The 27762-nt window shown below is 34.4% G+C and overlaps 1 protein-coding gene across 26 annotated transcripts in view; it reads left to right on the top strand.

The window, feature by feature from the left end:
- Positions 1–27762, top strand: part of SOX6 (SRY-box transcription factor 6) — a 550404-nt gene that overhangs the window by 212787 nt on the left and 309855 nt on the right. For all 26 annotated transcript variants that reach the window (XM_059709018.1, XM_059709013.1, XM_059709014.1 and 23 more), the window contains one exon: positions 12362–12602. In XM_059709018.1, coding sequence (XP_059565001.1) covers positions 12366–12602 — 237 coding nt within the window. In that variant the 5' untranslated portion in view covers positions 12362–12365. The remainder of the gene's footprint in view (positions 1–12361; positions 12603–27762) is intronic.

Raw genomic sequence — 27762 nt, 5'->3', positions numbered from 1 at the left:
CTGGGGTAGCATTCTAGTAGGAACATGGTTTTGGACCTGATTTGGAAATGAAAAATGGTGTGAAACAAAAAAGTATGTCTTAACATTTAAAATTTCAGGCCAGGTATTAATCATTCATCAGGGCAATTGTTTCTCCCAAAGAAAAGCGAATAGTTAAGCTTGGAAAGGTATTGGTGAATTTCATAGGATATAGTAGCTTAGACTTTTTATTTATTGTCAAATTAATTCAAGCACTGATAACTATTCTAGTATACTGAAGTGCTGCTTCGGTTTAAAAATTAATTCTGAGGAAATGGGTATAGACTCTAAATTCTTGGACTGCTTTGGTTGAAAATAGAAGAAATAGGTTAATTGCAGGAGGTCTGATACCCAGAGCCCAGAACTCTGTTATCATTAGGAATACAATATTTAGCAGCAGATGCTGTATGCTTTGGTCTCTTCTATATAAACAGTAATTCCCTCTCATTACCTCCCCCTTTTGGGAAGTAGTAGCCTATATATTTTACTCTGTGGGCATGGTCCTAGTCACTGGTCCACTCAGTGTTAGGTCACAGGTTACCACTAGTTCATGAAACTTTTATTTATTGTGATTTGTAAAAATTCAGAATCTCTTCTTTTTAAAATAATTTTTTTGTTTTGAGTAAAATTTTCTGTAAAGTGTTGTTTTTAAAAGAAGAAGTTAGCATTCATTTAATACCTACTAAATACTAAGTACTTAAACATATGTTAATTTAACCTTTACAGCAACTCTTCAAGGAATATGTGTTGTCTCTAATTTTACAGATAGGGATATGGAGGCTCAGAGAGTTAAGTAACTCCTCAGGTTAACAGATATAATAAATGAGAAGCCTAGGTTTAAATCCCTCCTCCAAACCTTTCCACTACACCACAGTTTTCCTTCTGGCAGTAGATTCTGTGAAGATTGGTAGCAGTTTTCCAGTTCTAGGCACCATGGGTGCCAATAAATGATTTACTTTCGAAGTAATGTAAAAAAAAAAAGTCAATAGATTAAACATTATAATTATAAATGTTTTTGAATTTTGGGAACTTGTGAGGTGGTGCTTACATCAGAAGTAAAAACAGAACTGGAGAAATGATGCAGGATTCTTTCCCACAACATGCTTGGGAAAACTAGGAGCTCGGTGGCTTGGTAGGTGTGTCTGTAAGGTACTAGGTAAAGAAAAGTCATACTTGCCTTTCATAATGGTAACTCAAATAACTCTGTGCAGTAATTAGTAGAAATAATTGATTTCTCATGTTCTAGTAGAGCTGTTTATGATTGTATACTAGTACTACTAGCAAATGCAAGTGAGAAGGCAAATAGCTATAAGGAAGGAAGGAGTGGTAGAAGTAGTGAGGGAGAAATACAAGATAGCAGCACTGTAGTTTTTTTTGTGTGTGTGTGTGTGAAAGTGGACTGCTTGGTGTTTACCAAAAAATGTGAAATATTGGGTTGACAGTGAAACCTTTCTTCATCTTTCACAGACAATTTATAAAAATGCATGCCCTTGTGTATGGGCCTTTTCTATTACTTTCCCCCAAAAGTTAGGGTGTATGTAATGTTATATGGTAGTCAGATTTTAAGAGAATATCTAAGTTACTCTGCATTTCCTGAAATGAACTCTAGACAGGTGGTGTGTTAAATATATACTGCTCAGGTACCTCATCTTGTTTTCCCTGAAGGCTGTCCTCTCATTTACTTTTGTAGTGAAACAGCTTTAGTTGTACCTGAGGCTTCTTTTGTGGCTTCTCTGGTAAGAGCTAGAAGGTAGAAATTGGATCTCATACTTCTCTGGACCTTGAAATAAAGGGGCAGTGACACCCTTATCTTATCTCACAATCATCTGTAAAGAATATAATTAAATGTTGATTATTTAGGCTAACCAGAAAAAGCATGGTAGGGAAAGCATGGATAGTTAAAATCCAACAAATATTTGTAATAAAATTTATGGTATAAAAACTATAGCCACCTAACTAGCAGGTTCAGTGGTTGAGCATCAACCCAGGGGATCAGGCCTAAGCTGGCAGTCAGACATCCCTCTGGCAGCCTGAGAGCCCTTGTGGGATGTCTGACCGATGGCTTAGGCTCATGGGGAGTGGGCCTAAGCTGTTAGTCGGACATCCCAAGTGCTGCTGCGGAGGTGGGAGAGGCTCCCGCCGCCACTGCTGTGCTGGCCAGCCAAGAGTCGGCTTCTGACTGAGCGGCACTCCCCCTGTGGAAGCACACTGACCACCAAGGGGGAAGCTCCTCTGTTGAGCGTCTGCCCCTGTTAGTCAGTGCCCATCATAGTGACCTGTCGTTCTGCCTTTAGGGTCAATTTGCATATTACCCTTTTATTATATAGGATAGTGATGTCATATATTTAAAAAAGATATGTAAACTAGTATACATTAATTGTTGAATAAGTGGTATAAAAATAATTTTCAGAGCACTTATTAGATGTGATCAGGAGAAGGGTGGATCATAGCTACCTGGAATATTCTCAGTTGGTTTCCTAGTGATATGAAAGCAAGGTGAGGGAAGTACGGCAAGGAAAAGGCTGGGAGGTAGCAATAAATGAAGTCTGAGTATATCAGTCTAGTTAGAGTAAAAGGTTAAAGTGTAGACTACTAGCAGATAAATTTGGAACGATTGGTTGGATTTGGATGGAGAGCTTTCAATGCCAGAGTCAGGAGTTTGGACATGTTTTGGTCATCAGGGAAGAGCTGCTGAATTTTCTTGATCTGATAAAGGGAGTGTTTGTAAGCTTGATTTGGAGAGTGGAGATACTGAAATTAGAAAACCCAGGTTAAAGTCTGTTGTAAGAGTCTAGGTAGGAGTGTAATAAAGTCCTGTATTAAGGTATTATGAGTATGGTAAAATGTATTAGCTTAAGAAACATTAAGGAAGAGTTAATGAAGCTCAGTGACAGGCTAGCAGTGGGGATCAAAGATTAAAAAGAGATGGATATAGTGTTCATGTTTTGCTGTTGGATGATTCTGAGAATGATGCTCTTCTGAATGTGAATGAATGAGGGAGGGTGTTGAGGAAAATAATGATGCATCTAATTTTAAGTTTGTTGACTATGATATAGCAAAGTACATCTTGGTATAAATATCTAGCAGTCATTTGAGGACTGTTGTATTGCAAGGAAATAAGAGAGAGATCAGTGTTGGGGATATAGATGTAAAAATGAAATGATTTAGAAGGTAAGGAATGAGATGTTTGGTAGAAAGAATATACAGAAAGAATAATGTTTAGGTTGGTAGCATTAACATGTAAGCAGTATTTCTGTGATTATCTATTCATCTTAATTTTAAAATATAAGCTAATTTGCACACCTCTTCTCTCCAATTTTCCCTTTCTCTTTCTTTCCAATATTATTGATGGTCTGCAATGTGGTGTGCACTGTGTCAGGTACTGGGAACCCAGTAATGAACAAGACAGACATGATCCCTATTCTCATGGAACATATAGAATAAGCTTCTTTTTATATATAAAATGAAATCTTTTTAAGTTTTCTATTTTTCTTCCACTTACTATATGCTTATGATATTATCTCTGCAAACCTCTCTGGGTCTGGAAGACATTCTCTGACAACAGGTTTCCATTTTTATTTTCTTCCTGATACTTTTTTATTATTATTGTATTGTAACAAATATTATGTAGGAACATAATTTAGGAATGTATTAAGTTGTTCATCATTGAAGTTAAAAGAAGCACTGATTATACCCCCTTTACTGGGAAGTTTTTATTGTGTCAAGCTTATAATGAGGATCCCTTGAAAAAAAAACTTTGTTACATTACTTGAAAGTTGGCAAGGTCAAGAAAAAATCTTTTCTTAAATGATGTGAAATTTATCTCAAATCGCCATAAGACTTCCAACTAGAGATTGGACTTTCCCTTTTTTCCTGTTCCTCCCATCCTTATTCTGCTTCTGATTTAACCACACGGTCAATCCAGTGTTTTCATCCAACCTTTTCTCCTAAAAAATAACTCTTCCCTAACTAATTGGAAGAATAAAAGAACAGGATTGCAATGTGAGAGTGATTGGCCATTTCAGATTTGTACAGGATGAAAGCATCATTCTAAGGAATGATCTATCCAACTGCAAATGTCTGAATTTATACATGAAGGTTTAAGCTCAAGGGACTCTTATGTTGTTGATGGTCCCTAGTTCATTCCACTTTTACTCTGTTGCAGTTTTTCCTGCTCTCCCTTAACAGATTCATTTTTTGGTTAGAGAATTTTAAATGATATTATTTAAAACAGAGTTATCAGGTAAAAATGGAATATTAGGCATTAGCTTGTAAGTATGGTGTACTTTTCTGATAAAAATAAGGCATTATTAATGAAAGAAGAAAATCCCTATGTTATGAGTGTTTTGAGAATGGGAAGGATAGTTTTTGATACATTGGAAGAAAGATGTACATATGAATGTTTAAAATTTTGAGTTAGATAATTTTGTTTGATTGGATCAACATTTATATTTATAACTTAGGAATCTTCAAGGTATGGAAGAAGAATGTGGAATTTTCAGTGCTTTAATACTAACTAAGCTTTGGGTTAATCGAAATCACTTTGATAGTGAGCCAATCTAGTCACCAAGTTTGGATGAAAATTCCAGATATGGAGTATCTCAGTAATAGTTGTGGACATGTATCCTACTCTTGGTTATTTTTCTAAACTTGGATAAAGATGCTACATTGATTTTGTGAGGTAAATTTTCAACCTCAAAAATACAGGCTACTTTAGAAGATAAAAATAAAGCATAACTTTTTTCTCTTCAGGAAAAATTAAGACAAAAGCTTTTGAGGTTGGATCCAACCTGTGTATTCAACCTTCAGAAATGTTTCTAGGCTAGAAAGAAATCTCTGAAAGCATGGTTTTTCTAATGGATGTGCTGCTGATGTACACTTAACATTATCAGCCCAAATGGCAGTGATACAATTTGCTTGCCATCTACTCTTGTTTGGAAAGTTGTGGTGCTCTTATTGGTATTTGTATTCACTTTGTATGAATTGGTCTTTCTTGTTGTTTTTCATTTTAATTTAATGTAAGACTAATAAATCGTATCGTTAAATAACATAATCATAGCATTCAGCATTAAAATGCACTCCTTTTGGGCGGAACACAGATAGATGTGTTTACTCTGCAGAGGGATTTAGATTTGATTTTTTGTTTTCTTCATGGTAATTATGTTTGCACTTTGCTGATCACTAGTTGTGCATTATTACAATGGAAGGTGACAATTTGATTGTCTTCAATTGGAGAAACAAGTAATTTTATATTCACTAAGCTGTCAGGTAACACTAACTCACAGTACTAAGAGCTCCTGGCATTGTGGCTTGGCACCTATATTTAACTGCTTTGATGCTTGTGTAACCTCTGCTGAATCAGAAATACTTTGCCTGCTGGAAATGGTTTTCAGGGTTGTACAATGAGGTTTTCATTAAGTAGACAAACTGAAAATGAACTGCAAAGCCACAGTTGTTTCTCTCCTCCCCTTCCCCTTCACCCCTCCTCCTTCACTTCCACTCTCCTTCCCTCACCCTGTTTGTGCCCCTCCCCCTTCCTCTTCCTCCTCTTATTAGACTGGAACCTGAAATTTATACCTTATGTCATTATATACAAGAAAGGAATTGCTGGATTGCTTTGGATATAATGCCTTCTACTCTGTCTGGAAAGTTGTGGTGCTCTGATTGGTATTTGAATTCACTGTTTATGAACTGGTCGAAAGGAGAACTCCAGAGATTAGCTTCTTTATATAATTTTGTTCATTGTCACCTTGTGTGAGCTTTCATTTTTTTTTTTAAAACAATCTAGACAGTTTCATTTTTTTCCTGGCAGTATTAAGAAGTGGAAAATAGAGGTAAGAATGAAAAAGTATACAGTGACTTCCTACCTTTTCTTTATGAGAAGTTATTGCTCTAGTTTATAATTGTTATTAATAATTAGATAAAATATCTTGTAATTAGGCTTCCATACTAGTGTCTTTCAAGTGGGCAAAGACATGTTTGGTTTTCACTTTAGCAATTATGATTCTCATTTTGTGAGAAGAGGAAATTCAAAGTGGACGTGTATAAATAAATTCATTCTCTTATTATTTTATACGTCTTTCTTTCACTCAAGCCATAGTGAGCGAGGTTTTTCAGTTGAGTTATAAAGTCATGGTGCTTGATTAGAATCCTCCAATATAGTGTATATTTATAGTAACTATTGTTTGGTTTTGCTTTTATTGTTGTGACTGATTTTGTTTATATATTTTGGTCCCGGCTTTCCAAACCAAAGATCCCAACAAGTTACCGGTAAATAAGCTGTGAGAAAAATTCAATATTATTTCTATCAGGCAAAACCTCTATCAGATAGAGGTTACATTAAATCAAGTTGTTTTGATCCTGGGAAGAAACTGGATACTCAAGAACACATGTAATAATTATAGGTTTTCCATAGGCAGTTCGGCAGGCATGCCAGTGGTTAGGCTGGTCGCCTGCCTCTTCCAGCAGATACCAACCGATTAGACAGAGGTGATTACGTGATGTAACATTATCAGGAGAAACAATTCATGAGTCAAAGCATTCCAAGACATATGAGCTCTAGTCCAAAGAACAGTCTTAAGCTATATAAAGTGACAGCAATATTGTCAGCTAAATATAAACTCTAGAAATACAAACTTTGATGACTTGAGAAGAATCTGTTCCAGGTAATCCCTGTTTTGTAAGAACCTCAGAAGGCCTTTGGAGACAATTTTGGTGCTTTGGTGTGAAAAATTAGAAGCCTTAGATAAGCCAAATTCCATTAATTAAAGACCCTTCTTAAACATACTTCAAGGACTTCAAGCACATTTCATTTGCCTTATCTATAATGATTTGACAGCTATCTCAAGTCAGTGAGTTTTCTTCCAACAGATATTGTCTGCATATGTTACCATATATGTTCTGAAAGAGCCACTGCAAATTTTAAAAGATTGGCTTATAACTCTTCAAGGTAGTTCTGAAAGCAGTTACCTTCTTTTTCACTAAATTTTTCTTATTAAACAGATGGAAGAAAGAAAAACCTGGCAGAAACCGTGGGAAGTTAGAGAGGGTGCAGTGTGGGGAGAAGAGGTAGTGCCAGATAAAACAATACAAGGAATCATGAACAGCCTTTACCCAAATGAAGCAGGAAAAGTGTTAAAAGGATGTCTTCATTTTAAGTCTAGAATCAGGCTTCCTCCCTCAGCCTGCCCCCTGCCCATCTTTAAATGTAGGAATTAGAGGTATAGGAAAGTTTTAAATCATTCTTTGCCCTAGGTTGGGTGGACTGGCATCCTTTGCAGAGGTTCCTGGGTATTGCACGTTTTGGCAGCTGAATATATCTGTTACTCATGCTCCTTAAAATGAGAGACACTGTTATATTTTTGGAAAATTAATTGTTTATTTCTCAGTATCAGCTCAATTGCAGGATTAAATTAACAGTGAATTATCTGACTGAAATAAGTCTACCTTGGTAGCCTGGGGCCGAGTTGCAAAAATAAATGTGAATGTTGGTCTGAATTTTTAATATTTTCTTTATGTAAACCAGCTATTAAAATGTTGTTTTGTGTTCAAAACAGGGCTCCTTTTGAATAAATGTAACACACCTAAAAAGTGAATACCATTTAGTAATAATCGTAGAAGTCATGAAAACATTTTTAAAAATCAGGTTAAAAATATTGTTCTAATAAATCCAAGGCTCCTTTCTATAGTTAAGTTCCAGATGATAGTTTGGAGACAGATTCTTTTCAAACAGTAGTAAAGAAAAAAAAAGTAATTTTGAGTGGCTATGCCTTACGATAAAGTTGTTTTAAAATAATCCTAACTTTTAAACATATACAAATGACTGTTTTTAAAAAATAGCATAAAACCAGAAAGGCTTAACATTCTAGAAAGTATGCTTTTCTGAGATAGAGGATTTACTGTGTAGATATCTAGTCCTCCCCATTTTATAAAGTCTTAGACAGGCTAATCTTGATTTCTTGTTAAAAGATATAAAGTAAATTTACTGTCTGAGTAGGTTTTAATGGTCTAAACATTCAGATTTGATACTGGGGTTTTGGAGTAAAATAATTATCATCTTTCTAGAGATACTCCTATTAACTTCCTAGAAAACATTATCAATTACAGGAGACTATCTCTGACATTCTCATTCCCAAAAGTCCTAAGCCCTGAAGTTCTTTCCAATGGCCCGGCATCCTGGGAATTCACTTGATCTGCGGGGCAGAGACATTTCAAACTCGGGAACACATGATGAGAACTCAGTTTTATGTGTCCCAAAGATATGTAATTCTCTTTGGAGGTTTTACTTGATAATAGCTATGCCCCAGAAAACCATCTTGTTTAACCAATGTGATAAGTTGACAATGTAGTTTTTCTCTCTGATTATAATGTACTCTGTGTAGTCAATACACTGGTACCATGTGAGTGTAATTTCCTCTTTTATTTTATCTCCAGTGCACTGTATTATAAATAAACAGTTAAAAAAAAAAACACCAAACAAATCTGTTGCATCTCCTTTTAAGATTGTACCACTGTAGACACTTGTTCTAGTAAAGTAGAATTGGGCACATTTGATTGCATTTAAATTTTTCATGCTTCAGCAGTTTGGCTGGGAGCACAGTAAAGAAAAATCCCATGAGCGAGGATCGTTTAGAATAATAGAACTTGATTTTGTGTATTATAGCGGCAACATTTGCGCTGCTTTAGTTAGGGTTGTGTCAGCACTTCCATTATAACCCCCCGTTTTCACGGGGTATAACTAGGGAGATTTTTTTTTAATACAAATTAAAAAAACAATTCATTTGAATGATTTTTAAGTTATAGTGCAAAAATAAAACAAAGTAAAGTCACATGGAAATTGACCATTTTTACAAGAATTTTGTTCTTTTTCCTATTAGTTATATATGGCAGCAGCTAAAGTAAGATACCATTCTAATGCATTGGGGGTGGGGGTGTGTGAAAGTTTTTATAATGGAAAATTACTGATATGAGCATGAAAAATAAAAGTTAGCACTGATATGACAATGTAAAACATTAAAATGGGTGTATATTTGATTTATGACTTTCTAAAGGAGAGCAGCCATGGTGCAATGGTTATAGTAAAAGCATTACCAAGAGTCTTTGCAGCTTCTAGAATTCTGTGTAGTAAAATATTTTAAAAGGGGAAGTTAAAGTAAAGAAATGAAATGAATAAGTATGTAATCAGTAAATTGCAGGACTCTTTAATAAAGTAATTGTGCAAAAAATAATCAGTAAATTGAATCAAATAATCAGTGAATCTGACTTATTTAATAAACTGTGCATTAAAATGAATTTGTGTACACTTTCCTTTTAAAAATACAAAAAACCACCACTCCAAACAAAAACTACAGCAAGACCAAATAAAAAACAAACCTGAAACAAGCCCAGCAATTTTGTCAAAAGGAAATGCCCAGAGTGGAGCAATAACTAGCTAAAAGAACAAAATCACCCTTTTCTCTGCTAACAACATATTTGAGAACTATAGTAAATACAAGAAATTTAAGTAAAATATAGTATGGAAAAGTATTCTTCTTGTCATAAAAAAAAACTTAATTCCTTTGCTAAAGGCCAGGATTGCAAGTTGCGTATGCCTTCCTTGGTTATTAACCATTATTATCTTATCTTCCTCTCTCCTTGGCCCCTAATGATTGTGTGAACTGAGGCTGAACAGTCAGATTTAATATTGGCATTTTTTTTGGCAGCGTATCTTTTATTTGCAATCTTGATGCACATTCATATTTGTAGGTGCAAAATAAAAGACAAATCGTGTGATGTTATAAATAGGTAACTTTCCTGAATGGTCACTGGAGGAATCGCCACAAGGCTGTTGATGAAGTAGAGGTGAAGCCCTTCCTCACTAATTGTATTCAGCGTGTAATTTCTAAACTTCCCTCTGAATTTTGATTTTCAATTAACACTCCCCATTTGAAGATAATTTTCTATTTAATGTAATTGCAGGAAATAATTTATTGGCTGATTAAGACTGAGGGCCCAGCCTTCCTTAAGAAAACACTCTAACAAACCAGCCTTGAAACTCAACTCATGGCTTTGGACAGATTTAGTCTATTTTTACAGCTGCATGGTTGTGTTTAATTAGGATTGTGCACTATTGTTCATTGGTGCAGTTTTGCAGTTGAAATTATTCTTAAGAGACTTTTGTGTTATGTGTCATGATTAATTTATACTAAAGCAACAATCACAGATAATGCTATTGGAAGCAGCCAAGTCACTTTATAATAAGAGGATGTTTTTTGGGAAGCTAAAGTCCCTATGAGTTTTGGATTATGACTTTCAATTGTATTGAGCTGTTTTAAAAAGCAGCAGTAAATTCATTCTTTTGTTTTTAATGTGAATGATTACATTATTGGTACTGTCATTATCTGAACTATGAAAACATTCTTGTTGTTTATGGCAGGCTCTTGATAAACTTGCAGGACAGTTATAATTTGCCTGGTTTTATGATAGTATTTATGAGGCCAATGAAGTAAGCTCTAAAGTGATTCATGTAGACTAAGAAACATCCTTTGGTATCATTTTTCCTAAGTGTATATACATAAGTCCATTTGTTATTATTTTTAGAAATTGGTCAAGACTGTACTTATCTGATTCTTTGATATAGTGATCTTTATAGCATGTATTCTTCTCAAAGAAAATATAGACATTCTTCTGTACTTCCTTTCACCATTGTATTTTCTAGAATCAAGTCTAATAGATGAAATTTTTATATTTGTGGAATGGTTATATTAGTAGGTATCAGCATTTTAATAGGTTTCAAAGCACTTCAAAAGCCTATAATACTTTTATTTAGAACTGTGCATAATTAGATTAGCTAATCTTATCTTAATTTTTTCACTGTAGGATACTAAATCTGAGCCCCCTCATTAATTGTGAGAAATTTAGCATTAGCTGTTAAATCCTATGTGAAACATGGGCTGCTACATAAAAACTACTGTTTAAATTGGAATTAACTTAATTATTTTTCTTTGCACTTGATATTTCCTTCACTGCAATATTCATGAAAGCATGTGACAGATTTGTAAATTTAACTGTTAATCTCAGATTTCTGGACCCTTTAATCAGTATTTATTTGTCTAGAAACAGTACTAGCAAGTTAATGATTTGCTAATTTGAAAAATGCTCATGTGGTTTCCTATGTTAACTGATTTGTGCATTTTTAAAAAAATGGTATGAAATCAATTAATGTTAAAAAGCAATTAAGGTGGAGATTTTATTCCTTTCGTTACACAGCAATTTTAGAGCTAATTATGCTATAAACTAAAAATGATATAAAGTTTTAGAAAAGATGCCCAATTGCCTTTTATTTTATTTTAAAAACTTTTGGCGGTATTATTTCTAAACATTTTGCTAAGAAAATCATCTTGATAAAGTGATATTATAAGAGTTTTGAATTCTGTTTAGTAATAATGATTTTCTGGTTGTATATGGAAGCACAGAATGGAGACCTTATGCTGAATATAGTTTACTTATAGGTACATAGATGAATATTCAGTAATTGTTTGTGGAGTATTAAAAATATTATGCATTATAGGCATTTTACTATTTTCATACTAATGCTTTGAATCTCGTATATACTTTCTCATAAAAAATAGTAGCATAGTTATTTCATATGCTCAATTCAAATGTTATAAAATTGCCTTAAGACTAATCTAATAGTATCAGCCATTCAATCAATATGTCACTTAAAAGCTAAATTACAGCAGTTGACACAGCTTGAAGGTCTTTAGAAAAGGATCACATTGACACTAAACAGTGTTAGGCCTAGCACTCAATACAAGGTGTAAACTCAGAAGTCAGGACCAAATTTGCCTAGACTTTCATCATAGATAACCTGCCTTTTTGGTTTTATTTTCTTCTTTTGTTCCGATGTAAAGCATAAGCAAAATTTGGATATATGTACTTTCAAATCATTTTCCAAACTGGCTCATTTGCTAGTTCATTCATTCTTTCTTCTTCTTTTTTTTCCCCATTGCTAGGCAAATCAACAAAATTACTCTCAAGAAGCTTATAATCTAGTTGGGATAACTGGGGGGAATTTACACACATACATATACTATACATATTATGAAAACTTATTCCATAAACACTTTATTTATGGATTGGTAAGAGAGAAAATATGCAGCAATCATCGGGAAGAGTTTTGTGAGTTAAAATCAAAGAGGAGAAGTGGAAAAGATAAGCTGAGAGTTCTTTTTTAGTGGTTTAGAGTAGATGGTAAACATCTCTGAAGTTAGAGAATTTTTCTTTTTTCTGAAATAGTCAAATGTAAGGGATTTTTTTTTCATGAACAGTCCTTTTTAATTCATGCTGTTTCATTTTTCTGCAGAAGAATGTCTTCCAAGCAAGCCACCTCTCCATTTGCCTGTTCAGCTGATGGAGAGGAAGCGATGACCCAAGATTTGACCTCAAGGGAAAAGGAAGAGGGCAGTGATCAACATGTGGCCTCCCATCTGCCTCTGCACCCTATAATGCACAACAAACCTCACTCTGAGGAGCTACCAACACTTGTCAATACCATTCAACAAGATGCTGACTGGGACAGCATTCTGTCGTCTCAGCAAAGAATGGTGAGCTTTTAAAATCTGGCTACTGTTGCTAAGTGTGTCAATTAGTATGGCCTCATTACAAACAGGTGTTTTAGAGAAAGCTCAAAATACATATCATTACAGTTCATTGTGTTCAGATCATAAAACAACAACCATATATATTATTAATATCACTCTAACTGGGGAAAAATGGAAAACGGTTTCTGATTTAGTTTTTATCCATTATTAGGTCACCTTGCCAAAAAATATTTAATTTTGGGGAAGATTTGGTTGTCATATTCTCTGAACCTCTGAATTTAAGTTGATGAAGTTGATAATACCACAAAATAGGTATGATCAAATGAAGTGTGGCTGTGTATTAATATTAAAAAATTATATTAAGCAAACATGTCTAGGGGAATGAGATTATATGGAAAATACATCTTCAGTGAGGAAGTGCAGGTATTTATCATGTTTTACAGTAATTTTTGATTTATAATTAAGATTTTTCTCACTTAAATGCCTATAGATTAATTTCAAAAGGACATACAAAGCTTCTGAGTGTCATTGCATCAGACTATAGAAGTTTTTTGTAAAGGTAGAAACAGTAACATCAAATACATGTAGTGTGTTAGCCAGCTTTCTCATGTTAAATTCCATCATTAACCATCAAAACAGATCCATAGCAAGTAACATTAGTTGTCTAATTTACAGCAAATATACTTATTTTTTTTAGCATCTAGAATTGACCAAAATCTTAACATATTTTATTTGATTAGGAATTTTAAAATTTGTTTTATATATCTTAACTTTTAGTTAAGTTAATGCAAAGTATTTTAAGTGGGCAGTTAGGAAAAGTTTTATTCCTTAATTTAAAAAAAAGATAATATTTTTATCTTATTTCTGCCTTTACTACTAATAACATATATTTAAATTCTTGCCCTATGCTTAATGTCTCAGAACCAATTTAAAGATCTGATTTTATAATTTGTGGATGCATACACTTCTTTTTTAGATGATTTTGTAGACATAACTAGTGCTCTGGAGCAGTAGGTGAGATGTAGGGGATTGGAAGAAAAACAAGACTTTTCTAGACTAACTTTAGATAAAGGTATCATAATTTTATAATTAGATAGAATCACTGGAAGATTTCTTTTCCTTGAATAGGGAGAACAGACAAGGTATGATAAAGCAAAACTAAAAGTCTATTTTCCTGCTTGATCTTGAGTGCTTCATTTTATACCTCCAAGATAGCATGGGGGAAATAGATATTCAGTCACTGCCACCAGCTTTTGGCAAGATATTAGGGCTATGTTTTATTTTTGTTTCAACAAATATTTATATAACACCTTCTCTGAGCACAGCATTCTACTTGGTGCCAGTGAGCAAAACATACATGAATATGCCTTCATGGAATTTATATCCAGGAGAGAGAACAAGAATAAATATATAATTAAGATTGTGATATGTGTTATATGCACGTATGCATACCCCATGGACATAGACAATGGTGTAGGAAAGGCCTGGGGTGGCTCAATGGCTGGGTAGAGGGGATAAATGGGAATAAAATGGAGAACATTTGTAATACTGTCAACAATAAATTTAAAAAATTGTGATATGTGTTAGGAAGAAAAATAACAGAATGCTATGTGAGAACATAATGAAATAAACTTCATTTAGAATGGATAGATAAGAATGTCCTTGCTGACCTAAGGATAGGAGAAACTAGTCAGGCAAAGAATAAAAGAACAAGTAAAAATGGCAGAGGGAATAACATGTATGAAATATATGAGGTGAGAAAAATATAGCTGAGTTTCAGGAAATTCAAGGTAGTCTTCGTGGCTGGAGTGTAATAAGTAAGGATGCAATGTAGCATCAGATCTGGTTGAAGAGATTGGTAGGGGCTATATCCAACAATACCTGGTAGATAACATTGTAAGTGAGATTTGATTCTAAGTGCAATGGAAAGGCATTGAAGGGTTTAAGAATATTTCAAGCAGATAATTCTAGCTGTAGTATGAATGGATGGGAGGGAGACCTGTTGGGAGGCTATTTAAGAAATCCAGGTAAGAGATGATAGTGGCTTGGATTAGGCCAATGGGATAGAGATAGATATTTGCTTTTTTGCCAAATATAGCTATGGACAGATAAATAATCACATTGGAATATGTAGGTTGAATCAGAAATAATACAGTTCAAAATTTATTTTTTCAGAGAACACTTTGCTTATTTTTCTCAGTTAAATTTTGTGTGTATCTTGGCAAGTGCCAAATTGCTTTAGCTAGTTATTCTCAAAGTTTTATGATCTAAAATTTTGTTAGAAAATAGATATTAATGTGCTTAGCAAATTATACTAAGTGGAATTTATGGTAGTATAAAATAGTTTAAATTTACAAATATATGTTATATGTTAGTCTAAAAGAAATCATCCTTGTTTTCAAACTTTCTCTTTTGATATCAAGCATTGCTTTCCACTGGACCTTTTGTGTATTCTGAATTTCTAGAAGCCAAGACATTTTGTTTTAATTCCCACTCTATAGTATTTCCCAGCTATGTACATCTACGGTATAGTAAAAGGATTTAACAAATGGGAAATAGCAGCTGCATTTGGAAATCCCCTTTGTGCTCCTTTTTCATTCAGTAGATTCAATACTGTGTAAGAACTGTAACATCAGACCTGTAATGACTTATATTGCAAGTATTATATCACCAAACAATAGAAGGATTTTAGGTTTCTGGGCAGTCCTGCAAACCTTCTCTCTCTCTCTCTCTCTCTCTCTCTCTCTCTCTCTCTCTCTCTCTCTCTCTCTCTCATGTGTTGGGGTGGAGGGACTGTGATGAAAGTAAAATTTAGTAAATATTTTTTACCACATTCTACTTTCAAGTAAATGTAAAGTCCAAAAGGATTGTTATGAAGTTAAATGAAACTTGTAGTTCTCCTCCATGGATCATATCTGTTACTGACTCTAATTGAACCCCATAAAATAGTTGTGGGGAAGTAAAATTTAAAAGAAAATCTAAAAATCAACAAAAAATCCTATTAGCACCTATTTGGTTTCCATTGCTATTTAGTTTCTGTGACGGTCCTCACTCACGAACAGTTAGAAACAGGCACTAAAAAGTTTCTTATCTACTGGGTTCAGAAGGCGTTTAAATTGAAATATCAAGACCACAGAGGAGCTTTTCTGTAGAGGAAAGACAAAGCAGAGAAGTTCTGCTAACCCCCACTTCCTGATCAGAAAAAAAAATCTTTTAAATGTTAAAATTCTGATTATTTATTTTGAGGTGGAACTATAGTAAAATATGAGAGACCACACAGTTCCAAAGAAAAGAATTCATGGCATAAGTAAAGAAGGGGAATAGAAATTTTAGAGATTGGCATTCAAAGATCAATTTCAGATAAAAAAGTTTTAGACTCCACTGTTCATTACATTTACTTATATTATGGATACAAAACTGTTTAATTTTAAATTTAGACTTCTGTGTTAATTGGTATGATCCATTTGAAGGCTAAAAGGTTAGTGTAAATGAGCTTTCACTGTCCTTGGTTGCTATGTACAATTACTACTCTTTTCATTATGATGTCAGTGTACCAGCACCTTTTTTTGTGGAGGAATATTGATTGTCCCCTGAAATATGTTTTTGTTTCCATTAGGACTGATTCATTAGGCAGGAATAAATTCACATAATTTTTTTATGAAAACATGTATCACGTATTATTCTTTTTAATGTTAACAAGCTTGGAGGAACACTTTGTGGTAGTGTTTAGTGACTGGCATATGATACTATGCTGTAATGATTATCTGCTAAAGATTACTTGAGTATATAGGACCTACTAAGTTTCAGGGGCAGGGACTTTCTTGTGAATTATACAGATGATTTCTCTACTATCATGGAAATTAGATTCTAGGCATGTGGCAGACAAAGTTCCACAGAGTGAGACAATTTCAGACAATAATAACTACAATGAAGAAAATTAAATAAGAAAATGTGATTGGGATGACTACTATTTATTTATTTATTTATTTATTTATTTATCCTTTATTGATTAAGGTATTATAAATGTGTCTTTATCTCCCTTTTATTCCCCCACACCCCACTCATGCCCTCACCACCCCCCCCCCCAGATGACTACTTTTAACAGTCCAGGGAGGTCTTTTTGAAGAGGTAACATGTGAGTTGAGATGGGAATAACGAGAATGAAGTAGCTCTGCAAAAATTTGGAGTAAGTACAAGAGCTGCTTGGTGGTGTGTTTGAGCAACAGAATACAACGGAGTAGCTGGAGTGGAATGGATGAGGGAGAGAACAGTATGAGAGAAAATCAAGGAGGCAGGCAGGCAGATGGCAGATACTATGGGGTATCATATTCTGCAGTGAGGTGTTTGGACTTTACTAAGTGCAAGAGGAAGCCACTGGAAGATTTTAAGTGAGACTAACATGATTTGATTTCTGTTTTTAAAATATCACATTGGCTGCTGTGTAGAGAATGGATTGGAAGAGGCAACACCAGAAACAAGGACACTTATTAGGAAAACTATTGCAGTAGTACAGGTGAGAGTTTGATGCTCAGTGGAAGAGTGAACAGTTCTTTGAGGAGGTCCCTTAGATTCTGAAGAAGATTCACACAGAGGGCGAGGAGACTATTTTAAGTAATGTACATGTGGGCAGAACTTTAGTCAATAGTGAACAGGACATGAAGTTGCAGGGAGAGGGGGGAGGGTAGGCTTGCTCTTGGACAGAGAATAGTCCCATGTGAGGACAGAAGTCTTTTGCCTAAGTGTGAACTGTCTGCAAGTGACTTCTGGGGATCTGGGTAATGCACAAACAGTGTCTCTTAAAAGATTTTAAAAGTGACAAGATTGTAAGTGGGGCATTCTCTACACATGTGTACATGTGCACTTACATGCCTGCTTATATTGATATATATTTTAAGCCAAAATGGGATTATATGCATCTGGTTTTTAACTACTAGTCCAATTAAGTAGAAATAACCATGCTGGACTTTCATCCCCAGATTATCAGAACTCCTTATTTTGGAGACCAGTTAAATTTCCCCAAGTGAGTTTTATCTTTTAGAAAAGTTTTAAGAACATTTTTCTGCTGTAAGTAAAAGATGCTAATAATGTCCTTTATTGTAATTGAAAGAAAATAATAATAGGCATGTTGAGACATTTAATAAATAACTGTTGAGAACAATACTTTCTTGCTTGCAAACAATTTATCCTTGTCTGTATTTCCTGCTTTCAGTCCAATGAAGTTGCTAATCAACTCTGGAGAGTTTTATGTAGTTCACTGGAGTCATAAAAGTCTGGTATGGACTTTGAACCATTTCTGGGAATGGAGCTGTTTTCATTACATGATAACATAGTCCAGGAATTTTAAGTGAGGATTCAATCTTTTTCAACCATGTTTTATGTTGTGACAGACTTCTAGAAGATTTCTAATTTTGTTGCCTTTAAAAGATTTAAAAAAAGAATTGTTGCTAGTTTTTGGTAAGATTTAGTCATTTAAGATCTAAGGCAGCACCCAAATGAAATGTATTTCCTCATTTTTATTGAGACTGTGCTTTAGAAGGTATAGTGAAATCAACTAGTTCATGCGGTCCTAAGTAGTTTATACTCAGTAGTTTATAGATTTAACACCTAAGGCAAAGTTCATGTGCATCTTTTTGCTACCTGACTGATCTATGAAGCACTGGACAAAAATCCATAAACTGTCAAGGTTTAGACTTTTTGAGAAATTGTTACTACTCCTTCATTTTAGGATTTTGGGAATTTATTCAAGTTAAGTAAAATTCAAACCTAAACTTTCGGTAACAAGTAGAAATGTCCATCCTTGACTCCCTGAGTCATGAAACAATATTCTTCAGGAAGCAATATGGGAAATCTCCATTTTCTATAAATTTGAAACTATATTAGCACACAGTGCTGTCTCTTTTTAAACACATCTCAAAATTTAATGACAAATTTATTTACAATTTGAACAAAAAATCAAACCATATTTTATTGCCTGGAATGGGTTGTGAAATAGACAACTCATGTTTTCTAGTGTTAACACATTGATTACCTTTCTATTTCCTCCCCCACCCCACAGTTAGTGGCACTGTTTCATTTCTGCTATTAAAGATTACTTATTTTAAAAAAATGTTCCCAAATTAAACAAAATGAGTAGCATTACTTAAAATCTCTCTATGTTTATGAAAACTCGAGTTATTTTATCATTCTTCTTAATGATATAATACACCTTTCTAAATATACTTTTGGAAAAGTTTCCTTACCAAGCATATTATCAAAATTTTTGTTGAATGTAGAAACATTAACATGCTTTGGTATAGTTGGCTTCCCCCCCACCCCCCTTGGGCAAGAAGGAACCAGGTATACATACTGATGAACACACTCCAGTCATTAGCATGTGATTATGTGGGCTGCATATTGAGCACCTGCCAAAATATGAAAATCTAGTACTTTGCTACATCTGTGCAAAGACTTTTTGCATTTCTTTTGTATTTTGACAGTTCAAGGAAAATCAGACCCTGGTATCTTTTCTTTTTTTTCAGTGTAATAAAATTGTGTACATAGAATGTTTTCAAGGAGATGGGCTATGCCATGTTTATTTTTAATCAATTTTTTTCAGTTGGTATAAGATCCAGTAACTGAGGTTTGCAGAGTACTGACTGTAATATGAACCTCTTAACAAACTTTATCACTGACATTCACTGACAATTCACAACATTCCTTCACGGTCATCAGGATTATCTTTTCTGGGATTCAGCCAATATTCCTCTAACTTGCTTCATTTTTATATGATACCTTTATGCTTCATAAATATTTTGTTTTCATTCCTTGCACCAGTAAGATGCTAGTGTACATCATAGTGATGCTTCTGTGGTTTGACTGTTCCTATCTACTATCCATATGCAAATATTCCTCATGACCAAAGGATAGCTTAGGCTCTATAACATTTCCAGACTCTTAGGGAAAGTCATGCTTGATAATTATTTAAAATAAGACTTGATTACTAATAGAAAATGTGGTAGGAACTAGTCTAGCAGAACAATTTGATTGAGCAGGCCTATTACATTCAGCTTTTATTGTCTTGATGGATTCAAATGGCATTTAAACATAGTAGAAGTATTGTTTTGTTTTTTAAATAGGCTTCTTGTCATAATTATCAGTATTAATCAATGAAAGCTGATCTCAAGACACCAATAATTTTCTGATTAAAGAAGAACTCCACAAGCCTGTTTTAGGATATAGGTGGTTCTGATTAATGTTCTTTCTTGTGCAGAATTCCTTCTTGCCCAGTGACGATCTGGGTACATTACTATAATGAAATATGATACTGGAATAATGAAATATGCACATTTCTGTAATTCTTTTAAGCAATATTTTGTAGAAAGTATAATGTATGTATTATATAGCATGCAGTAATTTACGTGACTAATTTGAACTTTTCATTATTAGAATGAAATATGAAGCTTACGGTCCTTCTAGATCAGCATGAATAAGATGGTGATGCCTGGATAGGCAGCATATGTCTTTCAAAGGGGAAGCTGGGATTATACTTAACTCCTCCAGATCTACCTCCCCTTTCCTCCTCCTCCTCCTCCTCCTCCTCCTCCTCCTCCTCCTCCTCCTCCTCCTCCTCTTACTCCTCCTCTTCTTCTTTCTTCTTCTTTTTTTTATAAAGGCAGTGTTTATTAAAATACATTTCATTTTTAAAATTGAGCTATCAGCTGTTACAATGTGTATACATTTTGGGGGCACAACCTGTATATAGGTCATATAATAGAGTTGCATCTTTTTTATTTTTTTTTATTGTCTAAAGTTTTACATATGTCTCCTTTTCCCCCAATTGACCCACTCCCAAGCCATTCCCACCCTGGGCAGGTCTCCACCGCTCGAGTGTCTGTATCCATTGGTTATGCTAATATGTATGCATACAAATCCTTTGGTTGCTCTCTAACTCCCCTCTCCCCTACCATTTGTCTCTGGATCTATTCTTGTTCATCAAATTATGTTGCTCATTATATCCCACATATAAGTGAGATCATGTGATATTTATCTTTCTCTGACTGGCTTATTTCGCTGATCTACCTTCTTACTTTAATTTGGAGAGGGTTGCTTTCCATAAAAGTAAGTTTAACATAACAAATCCTGCTCCCATTGTTCAATCAGAGATGAGCTTGAAAGGGCTCTCTTTGATTATTGAGTCAAAACACCTGCATTAAGCAGGAAAGATCCTACTCTGTTCCTTCCTGAACATATCTAATCTTTCTTGAACACATCTAATGAATGTGCCTTAATTACCGTGATATGCAAATTATCCCACTGTTTGGTTGTCCCCTGTAATAAGTTTTCCTTATTAAAGAGGAACAAGAAAAATGTAACCTTTTTAAAGAGGAACAACTTCAAGCTATTATTCCTTTTGTTACTTAATCTTTTAATGTGATGACATATTTATTTTTTATACTATTAACCTCTTAAATATTATTTTGGTATTACTAAATTCCCATGACCTCTAGGTATTATTTTTCTAAGTGATAAAAATTCAGTTCAATGATATATCTCTTTGTAAACTATATTCTGAAATCAAAAGTATAAATTACAAACCTTTACCAATAATATTTTACAATCAGGTAAAAATTAGAAATGAATATTTATACATTTCATTTATCTTCTTTATATTTCATTAACACTTTAGAAAATGGAAAGCATTATTTAATAAAATGATTGAAAGTTATTTGTAAACTTTTGTTTGTATTATAATTTAATTCTGATTTATTTTCACTGCCAGTGTACTGAGAGTACCTAGAATTCAATATTCTCAAGTTCATCAAACTTCTGGAAAGAAATTTCCCTCCTTCAAGCATTGGTAGATTGTGGTGGTATAATAGAGATTTGTTTGCCTAGAAACACAAAGAATTAGAACTTTTTTTGGCATTTACTGTTATTTAGAAATTTTTTGGTTAGTCTGAGTGGTAAGTTGGTAGCTTTTTAGATAGCATTAGGTTAGCTAGGATTAAGCTAATGTAATCCATGAAATTGAGAAAACTTTAACTCTTGAATTTAGAGTTAACATTTGCCCTTCAGTTATATTAACTTATTTTGTACTTGCTATGCTTCTACCACAGATACCTGCTTCTCTCTCTCTTTTTTTCCCCTCACACTGATAAGGTTTGTACGTGAAGTTAATTACAGTTTATTTATTTTGCTTTGTGAAATTGACAGTAAGATTAGAGTTTAGTTCTCCTATTGGCTACTTTTTTTTGATCTATGAGGAATAGTACAGTAGGGCCAGAAATCAATCTGAATATAAGTTTTGGGGTATTTGAAAGTTAAGAGCGAAAACTAAAAATTAACACCTCCCACTCCTGCCAGAAAGAAAGCATGTGTTCTATGTTTCTAACCGAACCATCAGTCCAAGTTTGTGTATTACCTCCAGGTAGAGCAATGCACAGCTTCTATACATTGGGGGCACCTGATGACAAAATTATACTTCCACTTGCTGCTTTGTGGTAAATTGGTGACATTTTTGTGCTAGTTTCCCCTTCCCTGGATATGTAAATATAGTTAGACATATAGGTAAGTAGATAGATAGCTGGATAGTTGTTTCATAAACAACATAGCCTCTGAAAAATCACTTTTACTTTCTTTGAACTTGTGCTCTCTGTAAAAACTTAAATCAGAGAGCTAGAGAAGTTATTTATCTGTATCACTAACAGTTTCTGGGTAAGCCATTGTATGTATTTTACATATTAGAAGGAAATTTGAAGGCTTTTTTGGTGAAATTCTCAAACTTGGGAACCTTACTGGGCAAGATCCCAGGGAAGATGGGAGATTGTTGAGATCACAGAGTGTCTGTGAGTTCTCAGTGTGTATGACACACAGAGCAATCTGCTCGCTAGTTCGTCTTCCCTTGAAAAATTAGGCCATGAAAGGATTTCAGTGTAATAGAGCAGAATCTCTATTAAGGGATAAATGGGGTTGACAGACCTTCATTGGGCTCTGGTACTTTTTAATGTTAAGATTTGTGAAGTATAAAGAACATGATCTGATCTATTTTTGTGACCCCAGCCTCATCATTTAAAAATAGACACTCTAAACATGGGTAAATTATCATATCAATATTATTTCTGGGAGCCTAATTACTACCTCTTTTCCTCATGGATCCCAGCTACCTTGCCTTTTTCTTAAGAGTTTTATATCTTATTTTCTATTTTTTGGAAACTACTCTAATACTCTCCACCACAATGGCCCTAGTTTTTATATTGAATTAAGAACAGATTTTTCTGGAAACTGGATTAAACAAATTTCAACGGATACTTGTGTCATACTACTAGTACATGCACTCCGCTCCCTGCCAACACCTGTATCATGCAATAGGTCTTTGGTACCTTGATTCTCTTATTTTCAAGGCTATTTCCCTGTTTTTGGAAGATGGTAGGGAGGTTTTTTTGTTTGTTTCTTTGTTTGCTTGGTGTGTGTGTGTGTGTGTGTGTGTGTGTGTGTGTGTGTGTGTGTGTCTGTGTACTTTGCCTCCTTTGCTTCAGATTCCTTTTTTAAATAATATATTTTTATTATTGATTTCAGAGAGGAAGGGAGAGGGAGAGAGATGGAAAGATCAATGATGAGAGAGAATCATTGATGAGCTGCCTCCTGCACACCCCACATTGGGGATCAAGCCCACAACCAAGGCATGTGCCCTGAATGGGAATTGAACCATGACCTTATGGGTCATAAGTTGACACTCAACCACTGAGCCACGCCAGCCAGGTGGCTTCAGATTCTAAATTATGATATCTGAGGTGGATAAATCCCAACTTTCTCTTCATTATTTCTCATTTGGATGATGCAAAATAGGTTTGTGATGAACTAACTGACCAATATCTAGATTCTATGAATCATACTAGCTGCTTTGCTGTTTATATGTAAAATAATACAGTTATTTTTTATAAGCACACTCTGAAGTTGGGAAGCAATGAAAACAACTGCAAAGGAGAAGAGAATGAAGATAATAAAATTGACAGTTGAGAAAGTAGGGAAACCTCTTAGGGAAACCTCCATGAAATCATTTGAGACTCTCCATGCATAGAAGCTTGCTCTGGAAAACTTTTTCAATTACACTTCTCCAACATCTGCATAATCATACTACTTCTTCCCTAATGCCTTAAGTCAGTGGTTCTCAACCTTGGCTGCACATTAGAATCACCTGGGAATCTTTTTAAAATCCTAATTTCTGGGCCTCATTCTAATGTGCAGGCAAGATTGAGAACCACTGCCTTAAGTTGTCATTCTCTCTCTCTCTCTCTCTCTCTCTCTCTCTCTCTCTCTCTCTCTCTCTCCCTCTCCCTCTCTCTCTCTCTCCTTTTCTCTCTCATCAGTAGAAATATTTTCCCTGGGGTTATTTAGGAAAGGATGTTATCTCTCAGAAGGCCTGTGTTTAATCTCTGACACTAATTTGCTGTGTGACATTAGCGAAGTCACTTCAAATCTCCTGTCTTCAGTTTCCTCATCTCAAACATGAAAGATTTGAACTATTATCAAGTCTCTTGCTAATTCGAAATTTGTTCGTTTCAAGGTTAAAATTGTCTTAGCCAACTCAACATAGCCTGATAGTGTTGTTTAGGTTGAATATCATATGGTAGTTTGAATACTAATGAATTGCCAGATGAAAGTAGCTGTCTGGTTTGGAAGGCACATGAATCAACTAATAGAATGTTGCTCCATGTGTTGGGGAATTCACTATCATGTGGACTCACCTTAAAGCTCTTCTTACTGTTCCATTACCAAAAAGTTATAAGTATTCTCATCTGTGAAGTTGCCTATCCATGATCTTTATTATCTCTCAGTGATCATGTGCCTTAATTCTTTATTTAGACAATATTGAGCACATTCAATTCAGGGAATTACTATTTAAGAGATCCAGAGAAACAAATTGGAACATACTCAGGAAGAGAATGATATGGATGGCTGAACCATGTCTTATGAGGAGGAAATGAAGAAAATGGGGATGTTTTGCCAGAAAAAGAAAAGATACAAGGCTACTATAATGCTGTGTGTATGTATTGAAAGTGCTGCTGTTATAAATGTTTATGTGGGATGCAAATGTTTCCATGGTTTGAAGGCATAGGATTCATATTCCTATAAATAAGAATGTTTGACAACCCTCCAAAGATAAAATCAACTGCTTTGAGAAGTGCCAAATCTTCTATCAGTGAAGGTGTTTAATGAGAGGCAAAAAGTTGCTTGCCAGGGAAATTTTGACAGCCATCATCACTACTACCACCACCATCATTTAATGAGCATTTACTATATAACAGGTGTTTTATTTTTATTAATTAATTTAATTTCCATATCAACACTATGAGGTAGGTTCTGTACTACTATTGTCATCACTCCCATTTTATAGATGAGGGAATTAAGGCACAGAGAAATTATCTAACTTGTTTGGGGTTATATGGGAGATAGATGGAAAAACATATTTAACTAGAAAATCTGACCCAAAGATCTTTTAGTTGTTAACTATTATACTACCTTTCTTGCATAGGAAATTCAAGTACTAGATGGTATTGAACAATTGGATTTTTAAGGACTTTTGAATCTTGAGATTTGATTCTATATGGAGGCTGGTGGTATATAGATAATGCAAGGCTTTTCTATGTGATTGTCTTGACAAGTTTGGAGATTTTAATATTTTTCTATATTTACTCTGTTCACTATATTTACTTCCATTTATTAAATATGGTGATGAGGACATCTTAAAAACTTTTTCTTGTAATTTTTTTCTTGAGATCAAAATAATATTTTTAAAATGGCTTTTCCTTCTTGGACTTTAGGAGTCATGACACTTTAGCAAATATTGGTAAAAAAAAATCTACATTCTGACACATCGTGAATAAATTTATTGTTATTGAACAGTATAGTAATATAATAAAGTGACATGATATTATTCCAATTTTGAGAATGCTATGTAAATTTAATATATTCTACCAGTATCATTTTTAATAAAGAGAAAAAGAATATATTTCATTTCACTATTAGAGCAAATGATACTTTTGTCAGGAATAAACTGTTGGTAATTGGAGCCAAATTCAGTATTTTCATTTATATAAGCTTTTTAAAACCAACGTTTTTCCTCAAAATATGTCACATTGGAGAAAAATATACTTTTTCCTCTGAGAAAGAACCTATAAATGTTAGCAATTTAGTTCACAGCATATTAAAAAGGTTAGATTTCCTTTGTTAGCAAGAAGTTATTGGAACCTAGATTAGATAAAGCTTTTCTGTCAGTCACTCAATAACACCATAGTAAAATGTCTCTTATACAGCACAGTCTCAGGCCATTTTTGGTTCTTCCAAAAAAAGTTTTTTTAAAGCAGATAATCAGAAAAAGTAGTACATATATAATATATATTATAACTTAATATATTAATCACTGACATGGTTAAGTTGCCAATACACGTAACTTTAGTTGGTTTTATTATTGTTTTTAATTTCTTTATAGACATTGCATTCCTTAATTCCCCTTAGCAAAAGATTACCAGGAACATATCTATAGTTGAACAAATTGGATTTCTTCATTGCAGTAAAGAGAACACACCATAGAGAACCATGGAGTGTCTCAGTAAGAGAGTATTGGAAATAATCGTTTTTAGGATTTAGACTGAGTGATTTGGGTAGGGTCTGAGAAATCAGAGGTTTGCTATAGATAGAGGGAATGTCAGAAATCAGGGTATCTTAATAAAGCTTATCTTTAGGGAAGGCAGACTAGAGTGAGGTAAAGCTATAATTAGAGAGGCAGTATAACAAAATGGAAGAGCAAAACAAAAATAACAACATGCAATGCAGTAAGACTGAACACATTTAAATCAGCCTTGCTAATGGGTGGAAGAAAGAGTAAGAGAGGGTAATATTCTGTCCTATAATTAGATTGGGCAGCAGAAAGGGAAGTTGATTAATTCAGCTGCTTAGAGAGTCCATTTCCTAGTCGTTTCTCCTAACTTCGATGACTTCTGCCTGGATGTGGGTTTCAACTCCATTATGTAGGGCAAGAATTCCATTCCTGGTTAGAAATGGTCTCTGGCCCATGGTCTGTGACTTTCTCAAATCCTGACATCTTCTCTGACTTTTGCAACCTTAGCCCACTGCTCTCCTCTGTTCACCATGTGGCTGCCCATTCACCTTCCTGGGCTAGGTGCAGTTGGCAACCTAGATGAATCAGAGCAGACACATTCTCTAGCTGCTCCTGGCCAGAATAGAGTTAATCCATATGCTGTTAGGTTGAATGGAAATTCATAGTATCCCCAGAAAATTCTAATTACAAGTGGTACGGTTACTGGAGCTTTGGGAGGGTCAGGTCTTGGTGGGATTAGCTTGGGATGATTTCATAAAGAAAGTGGTTTTTGAGCATATATTGATTATTCTACTTAGATGAGTGAGTATAAAAAAAACCCCTAAAAATGGTGCCAGTGGTTATCATGACAGTATTTTCAGAACTGTAAATAGAAACAAAGGACAATTGGATAAAGGGTATTTGAATTTAATAATAAGAGTAGTTATCATTTATTGAGTCTTATATGATAGGCACTGTACTAAATGCTTTATACATTATTCATTTCTCACAGCAGCGATTTGAGGATATAATTATAACTCCATCCTATAAAAATGCAGAGATTAAACTCCCATCTCCTTGACTATGGGCAAACCTTGGTACTTACTATTAAATAGAACACACTGACAGTTTACAGGGCATGACTTCTCAGGCGAGGTTAGAAACAGTGATACAGATTTCATCTGGCTCTTTCCAGGGGCATGCACCTTTGGAAGCCTGGACTATCATGTTTGAAGCTAACATGATGGAGAGAAAAACATCATGTAGAGAGATCACGCAGAGATAGAGGATGATGTCTAGGGAACCCCATACTTCAGCCCTGAGATTTTGGAGTGTTAACATTTGGGAGTAAAGAAATCTTTGAGATGATTCCAACCTTAGCCACTGACTTAATGGCAACCTCAAGAGAGGTCTCGAGGCAGCACCAAACAGCCCAGATGCTCCTGAATTCCTAACCCACAGTTAGCATAAAAGATAATACGTGATTATTGTTTTAAGCACTGAATTTTAGGGTGATTTTCATACAAGAATTGATAACTAATTTTATCTATTGTCACTGTGGAATGGAAAAAAAAAAACATTGGATGT

Source organism: Myotis daubentonii, chromosome 9 (assembly GCF_963259705.1).
Source record: "Myotis daubentonii chromosome 9, mMyoDau2.1, whole genome shotgun sequence".
NCBI lineage: Eukaryota > Metazoa > Chordata > Mammalia > Chiroptera > Vespertilionidae > Myotis > Myotis daubentonii.
This window is presented reverse-complemented; position numbering and strand designations above follow the sequence as displayed.